This window comes from Balaenoptera ricei, chromosome 3 (assembly GCF_028023285.1).
Source record: "Balaenoptera ricei isolate mBalRic1 chromosome 3, mBalRic1.hap2, whole genome shotgun sequence".
Classification (NCBI taxonomy): Eukaryota; Metazoa; Chordata; class Mammalia; order Artiodactyla; family Balaenopteridae; genus Balaenoptera; species Balaenoptera ricei.
The window spans coordinates 41713751-41726038 of record NC_082641.1 but is presented as its reverse complement, the minus strand read 5'-3'; the positions used below and the strand labels follow the sequence as shown (position 1 = coordinate 41726038).

General features: G+C 35.5%; 1 protein-coding gene across 4 annotated transcripts in view; it reads right to left on the bottom strand.

Annotated features, from left to right (window-relative positions):
• Positions 1 to 3286: 3286 nt before the first annotated feature.
• NDUFS4 (NADH:ubiquinone oxidoreductase subunit S4) overlaps positions 3287 to 12288 on the bottom strand; it is a 123518-nt gene continuing 114516 nt past the window's right edge. Inside the window, exons 5-6 of one of the 4 annotated variants that reach the window (XM_059916369.1) lie at positions 4671 to 4750; positions 3287 to 3501 (exon numbers count right to left, since the gene is read on the bottom strand). In XM_059916369.1, the coding sequence (XP_059772352.1) occupies positions 3361 to 3501; positions 4671 to 4750 (221 nt within the window). In that variant the 3' untranslated portion in view covers positions 3287 to 3360. Of the gene's footprint in view, positions 3502 to 4670; positions 4751 to 9097; positions 9193 to 11060; positions 11078 to 12288 lie in introns of those variants that run through there. The other 3 variants (XM_059916371.1, XM_059916370.1, XM_059916372.1) reach the window with 3 other exon arrangements.

Here is a 12288-nt window from a genome sequence, read left to right as displayed (position 1 = left end):
ACGAGTGAGCCTTTGTAGAAGACATTGAGAAAGAAATTTCAATACTTGCAGTTTTAGTCATTTGCAGTCTGGCTAGGGAGGTAAGAGTTATATGTTTTTAAATATAAAAGCAAGATACTGGGAAAATCAAAACGTTGAAAAACAGGTTTAAATTGTGTATTACATGCCACAATATAAAAAATGTCTTGGGAAAACACGATATAGTCAGTGAAAAAAAGGGTTTGATACCAATGCAATTTTGTTTTTCTAAAAAACGTATAATGTTATTGCATTTTGTTTTATAAAAGCAACATATGTGTATGAAGAAAACAAATACCAGAAACATACACACCAATTGTATAACAATCATTATCTTGGAGTGGTGGAATTTGTGATTATATTCTTTATGATTTCTATATCAAATATTTTTGCAACACTTTTATAACCAAAGCACAAATATTGTAAAGAAATAATTTAAAGACATCATTAAAAATACAAAGCAGTATAAACTTTAAGCACCAAACTGCCCTGAAAGTTAGTTCTACAACACCAACTTCATACGGCTGGAGTGCTCCAGGGTATCCTCCTAGCCCACACGATGTGTAACACAGTGCCCTGTGCATGACAGAGTAAGTTAAGGGCTTAATAAAGTCACTCTGGTTATATTAATTTTCACCTACCCCATTAGGTAGCTACCCCCATTTTGGAGATGAGGAAACTGAGAAATTTAATTAACTTTATAAAGATCACCAAGCTAGTAAATGGCTGAACCAGAATTCAAGTCCAAGTAGTCTAACTCAATCTTTACTCATACTAAATAATTAGCAATTGCTGGCAGAATATAAGCTTCCTCTGTAGGTCTATAACACAAGAGCAGGGCGACCTTGTCAGTCTTGTCACTATGTCACTATGTCACTATGGTTTACAACCAACAACTGGATAACTTAAACCTGGGGTTCAGATTCAGTCAATAAAGGTAAAAACTTTATACCCACAATGAAAATGATGGTACTAAAAATTTTAAATTAAAATAGTGTAAAAGAGTAAGATAAATGATGTTAAAAGTCATTAAAACATGTTTGTTATTGACACTCTATTTCAGGACTATTGGCGAAGTACTTGGTTTTTGACTTAGAAAATTTACGTCACAGGATCCTTTAGCATCCTTTAGCATAAGACAGATACTATAAAAATGAGAGCTGTCTAGGGTATTTTCTTTCTTTTTGGATCTGTCATACTTACCCCAAAAGGCAAAACACTATTAAAAAAAAAAAGGGGGTCTCCTTTATGCTAGTCTTATAGAAATAAATTGTTATGAATTATATGAAATACGAACATAAAAGTCACTGTATCAGCAGCTCCTATAGAATGATGAGAGATGGAAACAACCCAGAAACAGTTGGGCATTGACTTATTATATAAATAAGGACCAGATATTACAGAAGAAAAGAATACTGAATTTTCAACAGATGTATGAGGTGGCCCATGAAGTTAGTTCTACCAGAGTAACAATAGAAATAAAAAGTGTTATATTTTATGTTAAAAACCAAAGTAAGGTGGAATGCTAAATCATTTTTTGAAGAAAACTTGCTTGTATTGCCTTACTGTATGGGATGTAAGTAGGTTTTATTTTGTTTTAACTGAAATTTAAACTCATACTCACTGAAACATCTGTGGAACTTCTTAACAGCTATATTTTATCATTTTGTAGAGTTTACCATTTACTTAAAATTCTAAAATAGCAGTAATTAAAATGTATAATTTTTCAAGTAAAGCTCAAGATGGCAAGATATGAATTGTAGTGTAAAAAGATATATTTATAATTATGTATATTTACTTATACAAATCATATATCTTTACAGTAATATATTCAAAAAGCATATTGAAAGTTAAATAAATGTGAAAGACCCAAGAATCCCTTCTCCCACAACCAGTGGTAACCAGTAAAATCATGTTAGTAGTTTCTCATATATTTTTCCCAAAATATTCTAGATGCATATATGTTAGCACCTGCTGCCCCACCTCACCCCAGATATTATCTACTACTCTGTTTTTTCACTTAGCACTATATCTTGAATATCATTTCAAACAGCTCATACAGATTATTTCTTGTTCTTTATAATAGCTGTATAACACTCCATTTAACTTCATTCCCCTTTTAATAGACATTTAGATTGTTTCAACTTATTAGCTATTAGAAACAATTCTGTAGTATCCTTGTACATTCACTTCTGTGTACATCCATAGGCTATTTGCCTAGAAGAGGATTTTTAAAATTAAGTGGAATGTGCAGTTAACATTTTGAAAAGAGACTACTAATATGCTCTCCAAAGACAATATCATACAGATTTTTACTCTGACGTGTTTTCTTTGTTGGGCTAGGTCAATGTGCTATGAGTGTTTTTATGAAATGTGATTGTGAGAGACTGTATATTTAGTATATAATTTTTGAAACACTGAAGAATGTATTAGCAATCCAAAGAAATCATCTGCCATTAATCAATCCTATTTCTCTGTAACTAAAGTAATTAACAGTATGGGCTTTGAAGACAGACAGACTTGTGTTCAAGTGCCAGCTTTCACTTGTGTGATTTTGAGCATGTTATTTAGTCACTTTAAGCCTTGATTTATGTCTTTGCAAAATGGGGAAAATAGTGAATTACTATGAAGATTAGTATACAGTGTTTATTGAGGTACCCGACAAGAGTGTGTGCTTGGTAACTCATACTGTATGACCTAAATGATTGGCACATAACAAAAGCATATATCTATATTTTCTAAAAATAACAGTGAATACTAGTCATCTCTAACAAACAAAGAACTGGTTTTTATTTTCTGAGTCTTTTAATTCACAAGAATATAAAATCTTTACCTGAACCTCACAATCATGAAGCGTTGATTTGTGGGCAGCATTTAGTATGGAACACAATTCATTCAGGCTCAAAGAAACTTAGAGAATATTTCTAATTAAAGAAGAGAATTTCAATAATAAGGAGATTTGGGTTTAGGTTTATCAGATTGCAATGTAATCATGAATTTCTTTACCTATGACAAAAGGAAAATTTCTAAGACAGCATTTTGATAATGATGGCTGGTAGTTTATAAACACTATTAACTTGAGAATGGTCATAAAAAGCAAGTATAAAACTTCAATACTGCAGATTTCAAGTATTCCTTTTAATAGATTTTTAAATGCCGAAATTTCCTAGAGGTATGATCACCTGAAAACGTCTCTCTATAAAGGAAATTATAACAAGTTTAATTTGAGACATCAAAAAACATTTTAAATGACACCACAAAATGTATCTGTAGTTTAAAGGTCAAATTTATTAGGAGAGTGAGGTGTAATATACACGGACTATAAATACTGAACAGCTGACTTTATTCACGGTCAAGCAGAGATATAATCCGTGCCAACCTATTTTGTGGATACTCTTGTTCTTTTGTTCCAAGAAAAGTTTGCGCCATAAGACTTGGACTTTGGTTTCGGAACCCTTCTCTCTTCAACATCATAGCTCCATCCTAGAAAACAAAACCAAAAATAAACACACGAGAACAGAATTAAAGAGGATACCTGAGGAACACAGTGAGCAGAGGCTAACTTTCATAAATTTAATGTTCATTTATCAGGAGTATGTGTCAACACATTTGAAATATAAATACTTAGTAATACGTTCCCTTGTAATCCTGTGTGACGAGAGGGTCTAAAGTATTGCCTGAAGATGATTTACCATATCTTAAAGGTGTAAGCCATGATTTAATTTCTCCTTGCTGAATATTACTTGTTCAAATATCCATTAGTTATGTATTATGTAAAAATTTCCATTCCTTTTTGTGGTTTAATATGTGATTTCTTTAGCTGTAATGAGCAACACTGAACAGTATAACCCATCCCACTGCTTTCTAAGAGCTGGTGCCTTTACAACAGTTTGGAGCTCACTTGAAGTGATACAGAGAAACATGTACAGAACTATCTATATAAATCAGAGTCAGGGGAGACCATAAGAGATTACTTGGTTGAGCTCCCTGGAGTTTGACAGGCTGATTAAACTCAAAAAGTTTTTCAACATTTGTTTCAAGGGCTGTCTACGTTAGAATCCCACTGAAGTATCTGATAACAGTGCAAATTCTTAGGCCTGACCAGAGATCCATTGGATCAGAATCTCTTGTGGGGACCTGGGAATCTGTACTTAATTATGCATAGAAATTTGAGTGCCACTGGTCTAAGCTGTCTGTTCCCTTCTGAGAGTTTATACCTTCTCTCCAAAGCCCTTCTCAGTGTTTTACAGTTTTCTTTTTTTGTTTTTTGTTTTTTCTTAAATTTTATTTATTTATTTTTGGCTGCCTTGGGTCTTCGTTGCTGTGCGCGGGCTTTCTCTAGTTGCAGCGAGCGGGGGCTATTCTTCATTGAGGCACACGGGCTTCTCATAGCGGTGGCTTCTCTTGTTGTGGAGCACGGGCTCTAGGCACGCGGGCTTCAGTAGTTGTGGCACGTGGGCTCAGTAGTTGTGGCTCGCGGGCTCTAGAGCGCAGGCTCAGTAGTTGTGGTGCACAGGCTTAGTTGCTCCGTGGCATGTGGCATCTTCCCGGACCAGGGCTCGAACCCATGTCCCCTGCATTGGCAGGCGGATTCTTAACCACTGTGCCACCAGGGAAGTCCCCTGTTTTACAGTTTTGAAAGCTGGACTTACCTCTGTCGGCACCTTCTGCTTTAAGTACAGCTCTCCAGCTCTTCTAAGATGTGGAGACACACCGAATGAACGCACTCCTCCTTGGAAGTATAATTAAGTCAGTCATACTTTTATTCCCTAGTCCAAGCAACCTGTCTGTATAACTCACTTTTCCTCATTAGATCCATTTTCCATCTCTGTAATTTGTCATTCTTCTCTTCTGGAACTTTCTTCAAATAACTCATCTTGAAACATTTGATTCATGCTGAATCATGCAGTCATATATAAAATGTCCAAACTGAATACTGTAGTCTAATTAAGTAAGCTTCTTGATCTTGTGAGTTGTTATGAATTCTAGTGCCTCTAGGTGAGTATAGTATTTGCTACCACAAAGCTTACATTTCAACAAGCCTTTTAGAATTCAATTTTGCCATAAGAGTGAAGCCTATGAAATTCAAATCATCAAAGTATACTGCTAGTATGCCTATTTCAGTGCCCAAAAAGGGGAAATAATTAATAACTCCACTGCTAGAACACTATCTTCAAAGAAAGCCCATTTGCTATAAGGAAATGGAGGAGGAATGCAAATGAAACAAATGGTTTAAAATACATCTTACTTTCACAGAACCCAAAATACTGGCATATTAACAAGTGGTTATTGGAATTTCAAAAAATTTACTAAAGAGCATAAGAATAGTACCTACTTTATAGGTTGTCGTGAGGATTAAGCAAGCTAATTCATGTAAAGTCCTGGCATTTATTAAGTTCTATGAGAAAGGTATTTTTCTAAAACCTTTATATGAATTAATACTAGTTCTTTTATATAACTGAGGAAACTGAGGCACAGAATGGTTAGGTAACTAGCACAAGGTCACTCAGCTAGGAAAGGGCAGAAGCAGGATTTGAACACAGTCTGATTCTGGAGCCTGTGCCTTAACTATACTCTATTGTTTCTTGTGGTTTATAGTAAGCACTTGATAAACGTTAAGCTATTATTTCTCCCTCAAGTTTGATTTGCAAATTCCTAGCAACTTATTTTCTATATGAAGTATTAATGTGAATAAAATTTGTCATATTGGAACCCATTAATTTTGAATTTATGATGCTTTGAATCTAGTTAGGCATAATTTGGCCTAGTTATTAACTACAGAAGGGGTTTTGGTAAGCAAATTAATACTGTGAACTAAGCATAATTTTAACATTATAAACTTCTCAAGCATTTCCTACATTAATCAGCAAGTGGTGCTGATAATTATAAAATACTCAATTCAGTAAAGCAGGTATAACAATAATATTTACTGAGCATTTGTTATACATTTAACAAATACTGTCAGTTGCCTTCTCTGTGTCAGGAACTGTTTAGACACCAGAGGTAAAGCAGTAAACAAAAAATCCCAAACTTCTTCAAGTCAGTAGGGGAGGAGAAGTTAATAAGTAAATACATAGTATATTACGTGCTAATATAGTAAAACGTACAATTAAAAATATATATTATATACTAATGAGTACTAAAGAGAAAACATTTTAGAGAGGGCAGATAGGGGCACCTTCCGTCCCTGAGAAGATCACATTTGAGCAAAGACATAAAGGACATCAGAGAGTTTAGTCATGTGGATGTCTGGAAAGAGAGCTTGAAGGCAAAAGGAACACAAGTACAAAGACCTCCATTCAGGAATGCGCCTGGTATTCTGTGTTCTAGGTCCTGCACTGAGTTTTAAAATTGAGTTCATAGGTTGCCTGGCTTATGAGGTAGGCATTATAAATACCCTGATTTTATATCTAATTATGAGGAAAAATAGAGAATATAGACAAGCAGCCTAAAGCCACATGGCTAATAAGTGGCAAAGCCTGGATTTTAATTCAGGTTAAGTCTATGTACCTAACCACCTCATAATAAAATGGCATTTCCCTGTAACTGCAATTTTTATCTATTTCACCCATCTCCTTTCAATCTGTGTGATTCCCTAACTTTTTTTTCCTGTTTATTTTTGTAAATGAGTGGAAAAGACCGTTTTAAGAATCCCTGGAAAGTAAGGCTACGTCCTCCATATGTCCCCCCATAGTTGTGAAGAAAGGAAATCGTTTCTAGTGTGGATTCTATGTCTGGTTATTGTAATGATTACTGGTAAGTTACCCAAGACTCTGTGATCTTTTCTTGCCAAATGATGGGTGAGAGGACTTACGTTCCCTCCCCCTCTGCCTCCCTACACACACTCTCCAGCCCAATAAAGACACTAAGAGGAACTGAAGAAGAAATGAGAAAGCACTTAGAAATATTTAGGAATCGGTATTATAAACACACACACATACTTGATAATCACTCTCATTTACACAGTTAATCCTTCAACCACGAGAGAGAAAAAGAATTTTTTTTTACTGCATCAGAATGCAGACATAGTTCTATTATCTGTTCTGTCCATGGAGTCTGAAAACACTGTCAGGGTCACTGCAATGTGAGAAGACTGGGGTTTTGTACACATAAAAGAACAACTGGTTTGGGTTTTCTCCTGGTAACTAAGGAGTGAGCTGACTCTTGGGAATTGTGAGCCAGATTATAGTTGCTGTTGATAGTGATAACAACAATAAATAGAAGTATCATTATAGGGATTGGAATGTGGACGGGCAAAGCACCCTGTGAAACAAACAGAAACACCCATGGAAGAAACCCGCGTTTGCTAACGGCATCCGTCTCTATGCTATTACTTTCTACTTTATCACAGCCACCAGTGATTTTTCTGCGGAAAACTCTGTTCCCAAAGCGACACAAGCAACTGTGTTTCTCTGATTAAGTAAAAGCAAAGAAGGGTATGAGGAAGTCTAATGACAATTCACAATAGAGACTGAAACTCAAGTCAGAGTCTACGTAAATCTCCCCTTGGATTTTTCAGCAGTTTTCTACTATGTAGGACTGACGTTACAATGAAAATTTGCCCTTTTCTGGAACCCTGTTAAGAACCTGACCACATTTCCAAGCATCCCTCTACAAAGTGTTTACCTTACAGTGCCTGGATGAACAAACTTACTGGTCCCACTAAAAACTTCATACCACAATCTTTCCCAAATTATTTTTTGTAGCAATATAAAGGCTACTGGGGCAAGCTGTAGCTTTAACTAAAAAGACAAGATACCTACAAGGGTAAAAGCACTTGAAGGGACATGGAACATTTGTACTTAATGAGTATGTTACATGAACTGTACTCATCTTTTCTACTTCCTATTTGAAACTTGTTCTTAGAAGGATAGAAGATAATATAACCTGCGGGAAATAAAACATAGACCTTTAAGAATGGAATCTTATTTGTGAAATGTTTAAATTTCCACAGGAATTTCTTTTTCAACCTGAAAATTTTTTTTTTAAAGAAATAACTCAAACTTGAGTTTTTGAATGAGATTATGAAAGTGAGAACGCTTGCACTCTCTGAAGAATGCTTGTATAAAATCAAGGTGTAGTCTATGACAATGGTTTCATGTGTTGTTGTTCTGTTGTTCTGGTTGTTCTGAAAACCAGCCCTTGCTCCTCCCAGCTGTGCAACAGAAGAAGATCAAAGCAACTGAGTCTAAGGCAGCTGCCCAGGGATGGGGTAAAGCTCCTAGGGCTGCCGTCACTTCCCACTGAGGAGAGCAGCCATATGGCATGGATTAACCACAAATCCAACCAACGGCACCCAAATGATGAGAAGCTGACTCCCTTTGCTGTTTCACACACTGGAATGCTTTCACAAAGATATTTTGAACTTTAAGCCCTAGTATCAGAGAAATACCTCTGGCAAATGCTCCAATAAACTTAAAATGTGATCTGTGATATCCCATGCTCAATTTCTTTTTCAGAAACATGCCCATTTATTTTGTTGACCTCCAGATTGTGGCTGGGATATTCTACTTCCTATGATATGAATGTTTGGTGTAACCTTTTTAAATACTACCAAAAAACAAAAACAGAAAAGCCTCTGAACAAAACGAGACCCCAATAATTTATGAATTCCATGTATGAGACAAAAGAAAATCCCATTCATTTAAATTTACAGAACCATTTTATTTATGGTTCAGTAATGCAGAAATACAGAGAAACATTCATCAGTGTTTTTACTGCTTGTGAAATGTTACCTCTAGTAACCTTGGTTCAAGTCCTGTTAAAGGTCTTTCTCCTCCAATAACCTAATCGCAAACTCTGATATTTGGAAGTGAAGGGTTTAATGATTTTTCCTACTGTCCATTTGTGTACAAAGTAAGAACGATCACATAATTTGGCACAAACTGACATACCTGGCAGTCACTGCTAACAGAGGCATGGGATCAGAATAGCAAAGACTTTGAGAGGTATGCTGATACTTAGAAAGTTTCAAGATTCCCCACCAGGCCATGGACCCATACTATGCGCCTAGGTAAAAGCAAAGCATAAACTTAAAATATAATTTAAGGAAGGAAGGGGAGGAGGAAGAAAAGTAGCTTTACAGGCACTCATTTTAAAAGTACCTCGGGACTTCCCTGGTGGTCCAGTGGTTAAGCCTCTGCGCTTCCACAGTAGGAAGCGCCGGTTTGATCCCTGGTCGGGGAAATAAATAAGATCCTGCATGCCGCGTGATGTGGCCAAAAAAAAAAAAAGTAACTCTATTTGAAATTCTCACGTATCTAACATTTTGGGGGAGAGGAAGAGGTTCAGAATAATTTTAAAATATCTTAGATCTTCTTTTAGAAAATATTATAGAGGAGAAATGTATTTTGGATACACTGGCAAAGCAATTCTTTCCATGAAAATTATATAACATGGATTAGCAACACCCTACACCTGCCACAGCTGCAAGACCAAAAAAAAAACAAACAAACCTTTGATATGATAGTTAATGCCCCCTTAAATTTTATCTGTTCAAATAATATAGTTGCTATACAGTATTATTATTTTGGAGCCACATTATTCAGAATTTGCCACAAAACAAACTCGTTTGTGTTCCAAAAGTACATTTGAAAATCAGTCATTAGAAATTTACAACACATTTTTCTAGAGAACGAAACTATACAACAAAGGTAGATGTTCAAAAATCACTCAGATTTTGACATAATTGATCTGGGTGTGGTCTGTGTGTAGGGATCTCCAGAATCCTGTAGATTTCCAGAATCCTATATAACCCAAAATATACTAGAACCTCATTAAGCCACCATGTATAACACTATCTCTATGAGAAAAATTATTTCAGACTTCCAACAGGGAATCTAAGGAATTCATGTCTGTCTGTCTTTCTGTCTTTCTCCTTAGCAGCCAAACTGAACATTTCCCTAGCCACAAGACAGTCAGTACTGGGACTGGGGATTGGGAAGAAAGAATTCTGTAGAAAAAAAATTTGGTGCTTCAGTAGAGACTATGCAGTGTTTATAGAACAACAGATCATAGCTCTGTTTATCTTCTTTGAGTTACTTTGCAATTCCAAACGTTGTATGTACAAATAATCTTCATTATTCGCAGATTCTGTATTTTCAAATTCGCCTACTCACTAAAATTCATTTGTAAACCCAAAATGAATACTTGGGATGCTTCCATGGTCATTCATGCCATGCACAGAGCAATGAAAATTTTGAGTCACCCAACACACATGCTCCAGCTGAGATCAAACAAGGTAATGCTCTGCCTTCTTGTTTCAGCTCTCACACTGTAAACAAGTATCCTTTTTGTAGTCTATTCACAGCCACGTTTTTTGCATGTTTGTGCTTCTTACTGGTAATTTCACTGTTTAAAATGACCCCCAAGGGTAGTGGTTTAGTGCTGTTTAGTGTTTCTAAGTGCAAGAAGGCTGTGATGTGCCAACTTGTGTTAGATAAGCGTCATTCAGGCATAAGGTATAATGCTGTTGGCCATGAGTTCAATGTTCATGAATCAACAAAATACATTAAATAAGGTACTTTTAAACAGAAACACACATAAAAACAAGATGGTGTATTGACTGGCTGACAAAATTTTGTGATCAGAGTCTCACAGGAATCATTTTCCCTAGGAGCAATATTTCAGTATTCATTAATTTAGTGTTTGTGGTGACTTTATAAAACATAACTACCATGAATAATGAGAATCAACTGTACTTGATGGGTATATAAATTCTGTCCTGCCTGGTGACTCCCTAGGCCTTGGAAAAACCAGTTTTGTCTCTATTTGCAATTCATCTCATTCTTTCTACATAAATTTGTGTTGTACTGACTTTTCCTTTGAACTGGTTATAACGCCTGCCTGGTTCCCTTATTTTGTGAGTAAAATAAATTCTTCAACACATGTTCACTTATATCTATGTTAAATCATAATCTCATCTTTTTCAGGATATTCTTTTAACAATTTTGGAGGTCCTACTGAGATGCCCAATAGGTTCACCAACCAAAACCAAGTAAACTTCTTCACCAGAAGTTGTGTACCTTATTTTAAGTTCAGGCATATCTTTTCTTGGCTTCTGAAAGTAAGAGAGAGAACTTTGCTGATTCTCATTTTTCAAATTTCAATGTTGTTCTCTACTAATTTGGGGAACTGATTTTAAGGTCTGATCATTTAATGATTCCTTTAAAATGGATTAGTGGGGACTTCCCTGGTGGCTCAGTGGTTAAGAATCTGCCTGCCAATGTAGGGGACACGGGTTTGATCCCTGGTCTGGGAAGATCCCATACGCCATGGAGCAACTAAGCCCATGCACCGCAACTACTGAGCCCCTGTGCTGCAACTACTGAAGCCCACGTGCCTAGAGCCCATGCTCCGCAACAAGAGAAGCCACCACAATGAGAAGCCCACGCACCACAACAAAGAGTAGCCCCCGCTCACCACAACTAGAGAAAGCCCGCACACAGCAACAAAGACCCAACGCAGCCAAAAATAAATAAAAAATAATAATAAAAAAAATCTTTTTAATTAATTAAAAAAAAATAAAATAGATTAATGGCTTTAGAAATCCATTCTCAGATGAGAAAAGACAGAAAATCTGGTTTGTTAGTCCTTTCTATTTGAGGTCAAATAAATGAAAAAAGTTGTAATCACTAAGTAGAGAACAGCTCTTTAGTGTGGACCAGTGAATATTAAAATTCTATGTGTACTATTAACACATGGCTGAAATTTCAGAATTGAAATTATAAGTTCTTTATGTGACTATGTGTCTGTCTACATAACCTATTAATTCAGAAATGCCTTTACTTCTCATTATGTGTGTGGCTAATGTTTTTCTACCTCCAGATGGAATTAATGAATTAGACTATAAAATATCTTTAAGGGGCTCTGTTCTGACTGGGTATAGAGAAAATATGTGCTTGTATAAGTGGAATATTCCTAAAATGAGGAAAGTGAATTTCTAATACCTTGAATGTGCTAGGTTTAAAAAGTATTCTTATAGGACCTAACAAACATTTAAGAATTCAAATTCAGGTAATATAGGTAAATTTTGGCAAATGGCAAATTTAATTTTTGTTTAATAAAAACAGCTATGTTTTCTCTAATATATCAGTGTTAAATATAACACAAGCATAGATTTTTATTCTACCTGAATACGTTCTTTCTAAACTTATACAAGTTTTCTGATCAAATAAGCTACCATTACTTCTGTTCAATGTTTTACAATCCTGCAAAATGTAAATTTGTTTATCTACAATGATTAGTTATTCTAACAATTTTATTTCAACA